The sequence below is a fragment of the Epinephelus lanceolatus genome, chromosome 20, assembly GCF_041903045.1.
Source record: "Epinephelus lanceolatus isolate andai-2023 chromosome 20, ASM4190304v1, whole genome shotgun sequence".
NCBI classification, from domain to species: Eukaryota; Metazoa; Chordata; class Actinopteri; order Perciformes; family Serranidae; genus Epinephelus; species Epinephelus lanceolatus.
Genome location: NC_135753.1, coordinates 6,785,120 through 6,798,437, shown reverse-complemented (window position 1 = coordinate 6,798,437; position 13,318 = coordinate 6,785,120). Strand labels below are relative to the sequence as shown.

The 13,318-nt window shown below is 40.2% G+C and overlaps 1 protein-coding gene across 1 annotated transcript in view; it reads left to right on the top strand.

Moving 5' to 3' along the window:
* Positions 1–13,318, top strand: part of LOC117264998 (uncharacterized) — a 67,542-nt gene that overhangs the window by 33,520 nt on the left and 20,704 nt on the right. The window contains exons 10-15 of the mRNA XM_078162522.1: positions 102–275; positions 1,693–1,866; positions 8,170–8,216; positions 9,298–9,437; positions 9,705–9,760; positions 11,532–11,749. Coding sequence (XP_078018648.1) covers positions 102–275; positions 1,693–1,866; positions 8,170–8,216; positions 9,298–9,437; positions 9,705–9,760; positions 11,532–11,749 — 809 coding nt within the window. The remainder of the gene's footprint in view (positions 1–101; positions 276–1,692; positions 1,867–8,169; positions 8,217–9,297; positions 9,438–9,704; positions 9,761–11,531; positions 11,750–13,318) is intronic.

Genomic DNA, 13,318 nt, shown 5'->3' with positions numbered 1-13,318 from the left:
AGGATGCTCTATTTTTGAAGAACAGAGGCTTAAAATTCCTTCTTGTTCACAGATTATTTAATACATTTCACCTTTTATTTATTTGTTTATTGTAATTGCAGGCTTCAAAGGTGTGAGCTATCAGAGACTGGCTGTGCTTCTCTGGCCTCAGCTCTGAAGTCCAACCCCTCCCATCTGAGAGAGCTGCAGCTGAGTGACAACAACCTGCAGGATTCAGGAGTGAAGCTGCTGTGTGATTTTCTGGAGAATCCTCATTGTAGACTGAAGACTCTGAGGTTAAACAAATCTATATATCTATTCGAATATTCTATTAAAATATTATTTATTCAGTTTTTCCCACAGAGTTAGAATTTATTTGTGATGAGTTGGGGTGGGGGGGTTGGGAGCAGCAACAGCTGATCGGCGACAATCAGCTCCAGCACTGAAGGACCGTCCCTGTGAGCTGCTCTTCCCCCTGCTCTCTCTGCCTGGTTAGCACGAGCTAACACAGCACAATGTGATCTCATCAATACTCACCATGCTGCTTGGGCAGAAGCTGCGCTGTAGTGGATAACATACGAAACTGAGTTGTTAATCTGAAATTGCCCAACTAACGTTCTTCAACCTGTACCATTTGGTAAAGTTAGGGGTATGATGCTAACAGTTAGCCCTGTCACTGTATGTGTGACTGTCAAAACCACAGAGCTCTGGTTCCACAGCATTAGTCTCATGATAAGCAGAGAGGGGCTGAGTGAATCAAGACCCTGCACACAGCTCTACAATAAAACAAGATTTTACCCGTTTTATTAGTGAGATTTGTGGTAAAGTTGCAGTAATTGTATAAAATTGCAAGGTTGCATAGAATACATAGTTAATGGCTGAATTAGCTTCAATTGTTTGATTGTGACATCCCAAAAGGGATGACAGACTCAACACCACTAATTCCAACTAATCCACTTATGGCTCAGTGAAACTTATTCTGCAACAATCAGCTTTATAGGAAAATTCCAGTACATTTCAACCTGTGTGTTTCAAATAAATGTGACATTTTCAACTTTACGTGTCACTTTGCTGTCGCCGCATCCAATGTAAAGATTTTGGGAAACATGACTCGGGTAAAACAGTGTGTGCCTCTGCTCAAGCCTCGCACAGCTTTCCAAATTAAGGTGGTTTTTACATTTAGCACTTAAAAGGCTTGTCTTTCAGTTCAATCCAAAGTAAACAAAAAAAGCTCCCTGAAAAAGCCATTACGGCTGTGTGCAAAGGGACCCATAGAATCACAATGACCATTTTTGAGAAATACACAAGGTTTAAAAGCATCCATCCATCCATCCATCCATTTTCTAACCACTTATCCTCTTGAGGGTCGCGGGGGGGCTGGAGCCTATCCCAGCTGACGTTGGGCGAGAGGCAGGGTACACCCTGGACAGGTCGCCAGACTATCACAGGGCTGACATGTAGAGACAGACAACCATTCACTCTCTCATTCACACCTATGGACAATTTAGAGTTACCAATTAACCTGCATGTCTTTGGATTGTGGGAGGAAGCTGGAGTACCCAGAGAAAACCCACACTGACACAGGGAGAACATGCAAACTCCGCACAGAAGGGCTCCTGCACCCGGGATTGGACCAGATTTCTTTTTTTTTTAATGTGAGCAGCAAGTTTTCTCTGAAATATGTCTGATAAGATATTTATCTTGTAATTACAGACTTAATAGCTGTGAAATAACAGCGGGTGGCTGTGTTTCTTTGGCCTCAGCTCTGAAGTCCAACCCCTCCCACCTGAGAGAGCTGGAACTCAGTAACAACAAGCTGCAGGATTCAGGAGTGAAGACGCTGTGTGATTTTCTGGAGAGTCCACACTGTAAACTGGAGACTCTGAGGTCAGCTCATTGTCATCTCTCTCCTTTAGATGCTCTGTTTTTAAAGAACAGAGGCTTAATATCTTTGTTGTGCACTTTCTTGTGTACATAGTGTGTATCCTGATTTGTTAGTTAACCAAGAAAAATATTAAGAAGATGAGAAAAAGATAAATAAATGATAAAAGGCACATAGACCATTAGAAAAACAACCTTTAGTCAGTCAGCATTTTCTATCAAAGTTGTGGGGAAGTGGAACTCCCTTCCCCCTGATATAAAAGATACAGGTAGCTGTATTGTATTTAAAAAAAATGCCTCAAGCTCTGGCTAAAATCTGCACAAACATGTATGCACTAGTTAATATTTTGCACATGGAGTATTTATGATCCCACTCAGGGTATAGATTTTGTTGTTGTTTCATACTTTGTAATTATTATAAAATCTTAGTAAGCTGAAAATATACTATATAGGTTTATTAGGCTGAAATTGCACTTTACAAAACTGGCACAAACTCAGGATTGCACTTTTTTATTTCTCTTCCTTTCTCTACAACAATGAATCTGTCCATATTTTTTCTTTGAAGTGAATTTTATCCATATCCATGATTGATGTGGATGGAGTTCATTTTGGAGAGAAAGTATGGATAGATTGTCCATAGTAGATGGATAATCCATCTGCTGTGGACATTTTGTCCTCCTGTTTATCTGTTGTTGTTGTTGTTGTTGTTGTTGTGCTGTTTTAGAAGTATTTCTTTTTTATTCTATCTTGCATTCTCATGTTTTATTCTGTCAAGTGTACTGTCATGTTTTATATTTAGTCCTGTATTGTCATGTTTTTATTTTGTTTTTTTATCTGTCTGCCCAGGGACTACAGATGTGAATTAGCTGATAGCTAAATCTGGTGCAATTTTGCTGATTGTGCGATGTCCCTGTCAAATAAACAATAAACTAAACTAAACTATACAGGTACACAAAATTAGTATCACGGAATATTAGTAGACAATTTACACAAGGAATCCATAAGAATAATATTAGGAAGATAAAATACAACCTTCAACATCTTGATGGGCAGTCGCATGGGTAGTCCATTTAGTAACATTGGGGAAATAAAGTCAAATCCATCAGCATAACAAAAGGGAGCTAAGATCAAACATTGATAGCTAAATGGGCAGTTTACACAGTTAATCAGTAAGGATAACATTAGGGAGCTAAAAACAAACCTTTAACAGTTTTATGAAATTGTGCAGGTGCTAATTTTAAGATATAAGATGGCAAAGCATTCCATATCACTGAACCTCTACATGTTTGATAGATAGAAGGCCAGAGTTTATCATTATTTCGAGTAGAATAATTGTGAGAGTGATTGACAAACACTGATGATGCCTGACTGGAGAAACAATGATATATATATATATACAGTACAGGCCAAAAGTTTGGACACACCTTCTCATTCAATGCGTTTTCTTTATTTTCATGACTATTTCCATTGTAGATTCTCACTGAAGGCATCAAAACTATGAATGAACACATGTGGAGTTATGTACTTAACAAAAAAAGGTGAAATAACTGAAAACATGTTTTATATTCTAGTTTCTTCAAAATAGCCACCCTTTGCTCTGATTACTGCTTTGCACACTCTTGGCATTCTCTCCATGAGCTTCAAGAGGTAGTCACCTGAAATGGTTTTCCAACAGTCTTGAAGGAGTTCCCAGAGGTGTTTAGCACTTGTTGGCCCCTTTGCCTTCACTCTGCGGTCCAGCTCACCCCAAACCATCTCGACTGGGTTCAGGTCCGGTGACTGTGGAGGCCAGGTCATCTGCCGCAGCACTCCATCACTCTCCTTCTTGGTCAAATAGCCCTTACACAGCCTGGAGGTGTGTTTGGGGTCATTGTCCTGTTGAAAAATAAATGATCGTCCAACTAAACGCAAACCGGATGGGATGGCATGTCGCTGCAGGATGCTGTGGTAGCCATGCTGGTTCAGTGTGCCTTCAATTTTGAATAAATCCCCAACAGTGTCACCAGCAAAACACCCCCACACCATCACACCTCCTCCTCCATGCTTCACAGTGGGAACCAGGCATGTGGAATCCATCCGTTCACCTTTTCTGCATCTCACAAAGACACGGCGGTTGGAACCAAAGATCTCAAATTTGGACTCATCAGACCAAAGCACAGATTTCCACTGGTCTAATGTCCATTCCTTGTGTTTCTTGGCCCAAACAAATCTCTTCTGCTTGTTGCCTCTCCTTAGCAGTGGTTTCCTAGCAGCTATTTGACCATGAAGGCCTGATTGGCGCAGTCTCCTCTTAACAGTTGTTCTAGAGATGGGTCTGCTGCTAGAACTCTGTGTGGCATTCATCTGGTCTCTGATCTGAGCTGCTGTTAACTTGCGATTTCTGAGGCTGGTGACTCGGATGAACTTATCCTCAGAAGCAGAGGTGACTCTTGGTCTTCCTTTCCTGGGTCGGTCCTCATGTGTGCCAGTTTCGTTGTAGCGCTTGATGGTTTTTGCGACTCCACGTGGGGACACATTTAAAGTTTTTGCAATTTTCCGGACTGACTGACCTTCATTTCTTAAAGTAATGATGGCCACTCGTTTTTCTTTAGTTAGCTGATTGGTTCTTGCCATAATATGAATTTTAACAGTTGTCCAATAGGGCTGTCGGCTGTGTATTAACCTGACTTCTGCACAACACAACTGATGGTCCCAACCCCATTGATAAAGCAAGAAATTCCACTAATTAACCCTGATAAGGCACACCTGTGAAGTGGAAACCATTTCAGGTGACTACCTCTTGAAGCTCATGGAGAGAATGCCAAGAGTGTGCAAAGCAGTAATCAGAGCAAAGGGTGGCTATTTTGAAGAAACTAGAATATAAAACATGTTTTCAGTTATTTCACCTTTTTTTGTTAAGTACATAACTCCACATGTGTTCATTCATAGTTTTGATGCCTTCAGTGAGAATCTACAATGTAAATAGTCATGAAAATAAAGAAAACACATTGAATGAGAAGGTGTGTCCAAACTTTTGGCCTGTACTGTATATATATATATATACACTGCCTGGCCAAAAAAAAAGTCGCCACCTGGATTTAACTAAGCAAATAGGTACGAGCCTCCTATTGGATAATTACTGCATGGGCGATTATCTTTCAGCTGGCAACAAGTTATTTAACCCCAACTGGTGCAATGAGTTGCTTCTCATTTCCTAAACAACCATGTCGAAAGACACATCCCGTGGTCGTGGAAAAGATGTTAGTCTGTTTGAGAAGGGTCAAATCATTGGCATGCATCAAGCAGAGAAAACATCTAAGGAGATTGCAGAAACTACTAAAATTGGGTTAAGGAACTGTCCAACGCATTATTAAAAACTGGAAGGATAGTGGGGACCCATCGTCTTCGAGGAAGAAATGTGGCCGGAAAAAAATCCTCAATGATCGTGATCGGCGATCACTTAAACATTTGGTGAGATCAAATCGAAGAAAAACAACAGTAGAACTCAGGGCTATGTTTAATAGTGAAAGTAAGAGCATTTCCACACGCACAATGCGAAGGGAACTCAAGGGATTGGGACTGAACAGCTGTGTAGCCTTAAGAAAACCACTAATCAGTGAGGCTAACCGGAAAAAAAGGCTTCAATTTGCTAGGGAGCAAAAAGATTGGACTCTGGAGCAATGGAAGAAGGTCATGTGGTCTGATGAGTCCAGATTTACCCTGTTCCAGAGTGATGGGTGCATCAGGGTAAGAAGAGAGGCAGATGAAGTGATGCACCCATCATGCCTAGTGCCTACTGTACAAGCCTGTGGGGGCAGTGTTATGATCTGGGGTTGCTGCAGTTGGTCAGGTCTAGGTTCAGCAACAGTATGTGCTCAAAGAATGAGGTCAGCTGACTACCTGAATATACTGAATGACCAGGTTATTCCATCAATGGATTTTTTCTTCCCTGATGGCACGGGCATATTCCAAGATGACAATGCCAGGATTCATCGGGCTCAAATTGTGAAAGACTGGCTCAGGGAGCATGAGACATCATTTTCACACATGGATTGGCCACCACAGAGTCCAGACCTTAACCCCATTGAGAATCTTTGGGATGTGCTGGAGAAGGCTTTGCGCAGCGGTCAGACTCTACCATCATCAATGCAAGATCTTGGTGAAAAATTAATGCAACACTGGATGGAAATAAATCTTGTGACATTGCAGAAGCTTATCGAAACAATGCCACAGCGAATGCGTGCCGTAATCAAAGCTAAAGGCGGTCCAACGAAATATTAGAGTGTATGACCTTTTTTTTTGGTGGTGACTTTTTTTTTGGCCAGGCAGTGTATATATATATATATATATATATACATATATATACATACATACATATATATGGTGATAAAAAAGTGGACTTTGTAAAGTGGAATAATCTTTGCCATTATCAATTCAGCAGGGACAACATGTTTCTGCAGGCAAAGATTAAAAATATGAGCCAAAGGTATAAGGAATACTGTAGGTCTTGAACTGCTTTAAAAAGCCTAGCATTTGGAAAATAAAATATGCAGCTTAAACTGTGTTTAATATAATGCTGTCAGTGCCACTGCGCTCAGCAAGGCAGGCCACACGACGGAACAGGCAACATGCTGTCTTGCCCCTCCCACCACCAAACCAAAACATTCTACTCCAGTAAGACAGAACTGGGAGGCAGTTACGCTAAGCTAGCTCATTGCAGTATAGTTAGTAAGGCCATTACCAAACCAGAAGTAGAAGATCCTCCAGTAACGTACAGGTTTGGCACTTGGAGCCACTTTGGTTTCACTGTGAATTAAGAGGATGGTGATGAGAGAGTGGCAGATAAAAAAACACAGTATGTCACATCTGCTACGCAACAGTAGGTTATATCAGTGGGATTACTCCAAACATGTCAACTCATTTACACAATTATAACCCAGTGTGTCAATCAGTGAAACAAGACGTAAACAAGGAGGAACACACACAGTACAAACTAACATTAACCCAACAGATTTCAGGCTGCCATTCCTAAATGATTCAAACAGAGCAAAGGAAATCACAATTATGATTGGTACATTTGCAGCAGTGGTATTTTTTGCAGCTGTTTAACATTTAGTCTTAGTCTGTCTTGAGACAAAAATGTTTATTAGTTTTAGACACATTTTAGTCATTTCTATCCTTCATATATTAAGTCTGGTCTACAAAAATTCAAAACATTTTAGTCGATGAAAATTCATGACATTTTAGTCACAAATTTTTTTCCTTAAACTAATCCAATGAGGCTAATTCATGTATTAGAAATCATAATCAAGGTCAGTTTTTGACAGGTTTAAGGGGTGATATACGAGTACACGCTTCCTGATCATCATTTGAAAAGATCAACACCTTTCTAGTTATGGTCTCAAAACCTTTGGCACCACAAATAACTAATCTGAGACAACTAGGATTTCTACCCAGGTTCATTGTAAACTCTGATTTATCAATCTCATTGTTAAGAAGCAGAAAAATAACTTAAAGCCTGAATTCTTTCTAAATCTGCAACACGGTGGACTGAAGGTTTAAAATCATTTCTCACAGAGTTAAAACTAAACTTCCATCTCTCGTCTAAGAAAACTCTGCAGAGTTCAGACTGTCACAGCACAGCTACACTCACAGATAACAGAGCCTGATGAACAGCATCAACCCGTAAACCTTCTCGAGACAGTCCAGCTCTGAGGGGAGTCTTACTTACTTACTCCACTGCCATTCAGTGACTAGGGAAACATCCTGGCACCAACTGTTTACTGGAGTTTGACTGCCTTTCGCTCATGTGGCATTTAAAGATAATCACAAGCACGGCCATTCTCGGCTTTCAGTGTCTGATAGTCCATCTGAGCAATCCAGCAGTCCTCCATCAGCTTCTTGGCTACCAGCTGACCAGTGACATCTAATCATATTCATACAGGTGCACAGTGTCTCCACTATAACCTGGCACTCCTCACTGATTCGTCTGACACTGATACACTCACGCCAAGTTTTTAGTATATTTGATTTAATTAAGATTGAATGTTCATGTATGATCATTAAGAGGGATTTTATTCTTCATGTCACTGCTTGGATTCATGAAGAGCTTCCTCAAACTACTGAGTCTTTTGTGACAAATCTAATTATATGTATATTTGCTATAAATGGTCAATTCCTTGATGTTAGTGTAACAGTAAATATGTCTATGTTCTTCAGTTTTAAAGTTTCACCTGTCACAATGACTTAAGTCTGGAAGATGAGTGATTTTGAGCAATTATTTCCACTTTTCATATAAAATAACTGCTGTATTTGTGTTTGTCCTCTCAGGCGTGATGACAGAGAAAACAGGGCTGCACCTGACAGACATGAAGGACGTGAGTAAAAGCCCACTGGAATATCTTAAAGAAACATATTAAAGCATATTAAAGAATTGGCTGCCGTGTGCTTTATGGCACTGGTTAACCAGTAACCACAGCAGTTCTGTTTTATTTTGCATGTTGGGCAAGATGATGTCTTGTTGCAAGAATGGCCCAATCCCATTTCTTATTTTTACTCCTATCTTGTGGTTGAAATCTTCCCCTATAAAATGGGACAACTCTTCAAGACCGTGATACATCATCAGTTGTCTTGAATGCTGGTGTTCACATAAATAGATGTGATGAGTGTTGCCTGACATTGCAAATATACCGTCTTCTGCTGTGTTGATTTTCTCGTGTAGGCTATAGGCATCCTTTTGTGGTTGTCAAAATGCTTCATTGTCATGCTGCACAAATCAGATATATCAATGTAACATCAGCTAGCTAGCTAGTTAGCCACTGAGACGTCAGCATATGAGCTTCTTTGCTCTTTTGTTATACTTGTCATATCAAAAAGTTAAACTAAGACAATACAATGGTTATTGTAATTGTAAGTCTTTATTAATGAAGAAAATACAAATGTGGGTTTTTTTTTTTGTGTTGCTTGTGCAGCCGTCTTAATAGTGATTTGTCATAACACTCGGTTTGAGGTGTGCTTCTGAAAAACCTCAGTTTGGAGTGCCATGCAGCCCAAACAGTTTGCTCTATGCCTCTATCAGGACAACCTACACCTTGACCTGAACGCGTAAAATGGAGGGGTAAAGGCTCTGTAGTAGGGGTAAGGGTTGTATTGGGATTGGGCCAATGTCATGAATCTCCATCTCTGTCATTGTTGGATACATTTTATTGTATGGACTCTGTCTTAACTTGGTATCAACCCCCTTTGGACTTGGTCTTGACTTAAACAGAATTTTGCCAACATTTTGACTTCATTGGACGGTTTGCTGGTAGATGACATGAAACGCAAGAAGAAAGATGTGCTAAAAAGGGCACTGGTCGCCTTGAACTGGGGACGTTGCTGTTTACAGGTTTATGAAGTGTGTTTGACATCTGCTGCTTGTCTCCTTCTCTCCATCTGATGACTCTTATCACCCACCAGGTCTGTCCACATCAAACCCAAACCTCGATGTGTCTGACAGAAATGAGGAGACTGTGGATGAAATGGATCAGCTATGCCCTGGAGATCCAGAGAGGTTGAGGCAGCAGCAGCTTCTGTGTACAGAGGCTCTGAATTCAAAAGTCAGTTTTTCATTTTAACATTTTTGTTAATTTATCAGTGATCAGACTGGAGTTTCTTAGTATTTCCCCCCTTTCTAGGCCTGTTACGATCGAATAATTGGGATAAACCATATTACTGTCATTTTATGTGTGTATGTGTACATATATATATATGGTGAAGATGATAAAAGTATTAAAAGTACACCCTTTCAAACAGCAATGAACTTTTAATTCTTTGGCCAACTACTGTGTTCTAATGAATTTTTTTTGTGGCTTTTTCAATTTTAGGTCAAGTTAAAATTCACACCTGAACTGCTGACTGAGTCTGGAAAGACTACATACAGGTAATCAACTCAAAAACTGCAGGATATTTCAACCAGGTCAAGTCCCTGCAGCATTTACACTTAAACCAACACTTCACCCCCTTTCAGTGCCTACACTTATATTGAAAATCCACCTTTTTCAGTACAGTTTGGCTCAAATTGGTGATGAAAGCATTGGTATTTTCTATCAGAACTGCATGTTGGATGTTTAGAACAGCTTCAGAGACCTGTTGACACACATCAACTATCATTTCAACTCCTTTCATTGCTTCATACTCCATACTGCTGGTTCACTCAGTTGGTCCACAACTTTTTAAACAATGCAGCCTTTATATGACTTATTATCAGGCCAAAAGCTGGATAGTTATTGTGTTAATGTCTGTGTTAATAGGCAGATGCTGTTTGTATGCCTCCTCTCTGGCAGTAGCCATGGCTAGAGGCATTATGTTTTTGGGTTGTCTATCCATCTCATTCTTATGAATGCAATATCTCAAGAACACCACAAGGGAATTTCTTCAGATTTGGCACAAACATCCACTTGGACTCTACAATGAACTAAATAGATTTTGGTGGTCAAAGGGTGCTGTGACCTCATCTGTCTCATTCTTGTGAGCGCGCTATCTAAAGAACACTTTGAGGGAATTTCTTCAGATTTGGCACAAATGTCCACCTGGATCCAACAATACTGATACAAGACCGATTAGATTTTGGTGGTCAAAGGCCAAGGGCACTGCAACCTCGTCTGTCGCATTCTCGCAAACATGATACCTCAGGAATACCTTGAGGGAATTATTTTTTCAAATTTGGCACAAACATTTACTTGTACTCAACAGTTAAGTGATTTGAATTCGAATTTGGTCAAAGGTCAAGGTCACCGTGACCTCACAAAATATGTTTTTGGCCGTAACTCAAGAATCCATTTGCTAATTATGACAACATTTTACACAAATGTCTAATAAAATTATGAAGTGATGACATTTTATATCCAAAAGATCAAAGGTCAGCTTCACTGTGACATGATAATATTCTGCAGAAACACATTTCTGACCATTACTCAATGTCATATCTCAGGAACACAAGGGGAGACATTTGGTCAGACACTGAATTGGTGACACTAATCTTGGGTGTCCACTAGGGCTGTGCGGTATACTGGTATTTATTTTCATTATAATATGAATTTTTCATATACCACAATACTGGTGAATAGCCCAAACAAATACTGTGAAACGGATATGATTTTTTAAAAAAAACGTGATATGAAATTTTTTCATACCGCCCAGCCCTAGTGTCTACCTTGAAACTGTGTTAATTGTATAGATCTGCTGGGCTGTTGGGGGTAGATTGTGTGTGTGTGTGTGTGTGTGTGTGCGTGTGTGTGTGTGTGTGTGTGTGTGAAGCATCCTTATTTTAGAACATGTTTTAGAACATCTTTGCAGCGACGTCCATATTTAAAGCATTATCAGCTGTCATGGTAACATATGAGTATGGACAGGATTACATGGATGTAATCTGTAACTGCAACATGACTGTTTTGCAAGGCAGTAATTCTAGTTATTTATTAACTTATTTTAAAGACTATTTTTGTTTAATGTACAGTTTGAGGTCATGACACTTGATCAATCCTGCAAATTATCAATTAGATATCTGTTGGACAGTCAGATGTATCGCAGGTTGTCACGACGCAGAAAGAAAGATTGAAACATGTAAACCATGCCGTACAAGATGAATAAACATGCAGATTGTCTGCAAATTATTTGAGGGTCGTTGTAATCAGCCCTTCTGTGTCCTGCAGGTTCAGATGTCCTCATGCAGGTGTTTTCCAGTGTGATTTGACGGAACTGGTGTTTGTTATGGCTCAGAAGGCGGAGCTAAAGTACAGCATTGTCCAGTGGGATGAGAACTTCCTCCAATCAGCAAGCAAGATGGCGGCAGGGCCACTGTTCAAAATCAAGTGCTCTGAGGACGCTGCTGTCTGTCAGCTCCACCTCCCACACTGTGAAACTATGGATGGTAAGAGATTAGTTTAAGAGTTTTGTTAGAACAATGAAAAAATCTCCTGTTAGCACCTCCTACTGACTACACAGTTCATTATACCTACAGTCTGTATAAACAACCTCCTGATGATTTATCTGTTCAAGTACACAAATTGGCTTCATTATTATTGATAAGGTTTACAGCCGAAACACTTGTCTTTTGTTAGTTACATTTTCTCCACACTCTTAGCAACATGTGATGTCAAAGAATTATAAAGCCTGATGGCTGTTGGTATACAGAAGATCCTATATACCAACAGCCATCAGGCTTTATAATTCTTTGACATATAATAGATGAGCTGACAGATAATTGAATTTCCCCTTGGGGATGAATAAAGTTATTCTTATTCTTACCTTATTAGCACAGACCTTTGACATTTTACACTGCATAAATTGTCCTAGCAGCAAGCAGAGTTTACCTCTACTGTGAAGCCAGGAACAACAGCATCAATTTTACAAAGGTAACATTACAAAGCTAGGCTCCATTATAACTCAAAAGGTTTACAGACAAAAGAATTGTCTTGTACTAGGCATGTTTTCCTTAAATATACAACATGCTAATGTTAGTAGCATAAGCCTTTGACATTTTACATGCCTAGAATTGGCTAAAAGACTCTCCTCTACTCCTATAAAGTCAGGATAAATCATACACATGACTTAAAGCAACTCTTACCTTTCTTGCATTTCACACAGCACTTAGACATTCGGTCCGAATGCAGTGATTGGTCGGAGTTTTCTTAGAACCATATGAGAATGGTATAATTATGAGTTTTCATCTCTGGTGGAATTCACTTACATTTCAGTGTGCCATCAGCTTATTAATAGCATTTTAACCTATACAAAGAAAATTTTAAATTGTCCAGAAAGGTAAGTGTTGCTTTAAAATGCTTTTTTTGTGGGGGCTTTATTGACTTCACAATTAATGTTTCTTATCTGTAGCTCTTTTTAGACAGGAATTGTGCAAATTTGCAGTAAAGTCTTTTTTCAGCATTGGCAGTATAAAAACTAAATCGGGGAGTGTGGCAAAATGCCGCCTACCTACTTTTGTTTATACAGAATGTGCCTTTTTTGGGGCAATGGGGGGCGTGAGCAAGTAACAAAACGTGTGGCTCAGCGTGTGACGTAAACAGTGACGTGGGAGGGAAGCCGTGGCTGGTCAGTCCTTTGGTGATTCTCTCGTAAGTCGGCCCGTTCGTCACCGTCCCCGTGCCGGCAAGGAGGGCGCACAATTCTTTGTCTCCCCAGTTTCTCATCTTTACAGTGTCTGTCAGGTTTGTGTTTCCCTCTTGCTACTAGCTCCTCGCTAATTTCTGCTATCAGTTATTTCCTGTTTATCCACCGCCAGTGGCTTGCACGTGCAGCGTCATCAACAGCCCTTTCCGTTGCGGAAGGCCGCCTCGATCTGTTTAAACTAAAAGAGTTCCGCCAATATGACTACCCTACGAGGCGGAAAATTGGGCACCTCGGAGCAACTCACCAATCCGCCTCTGTGTGTCTAAACGCTCGCAGCTTGCCTGCAAAATGCCCCAACATTCGCGGAAAATCT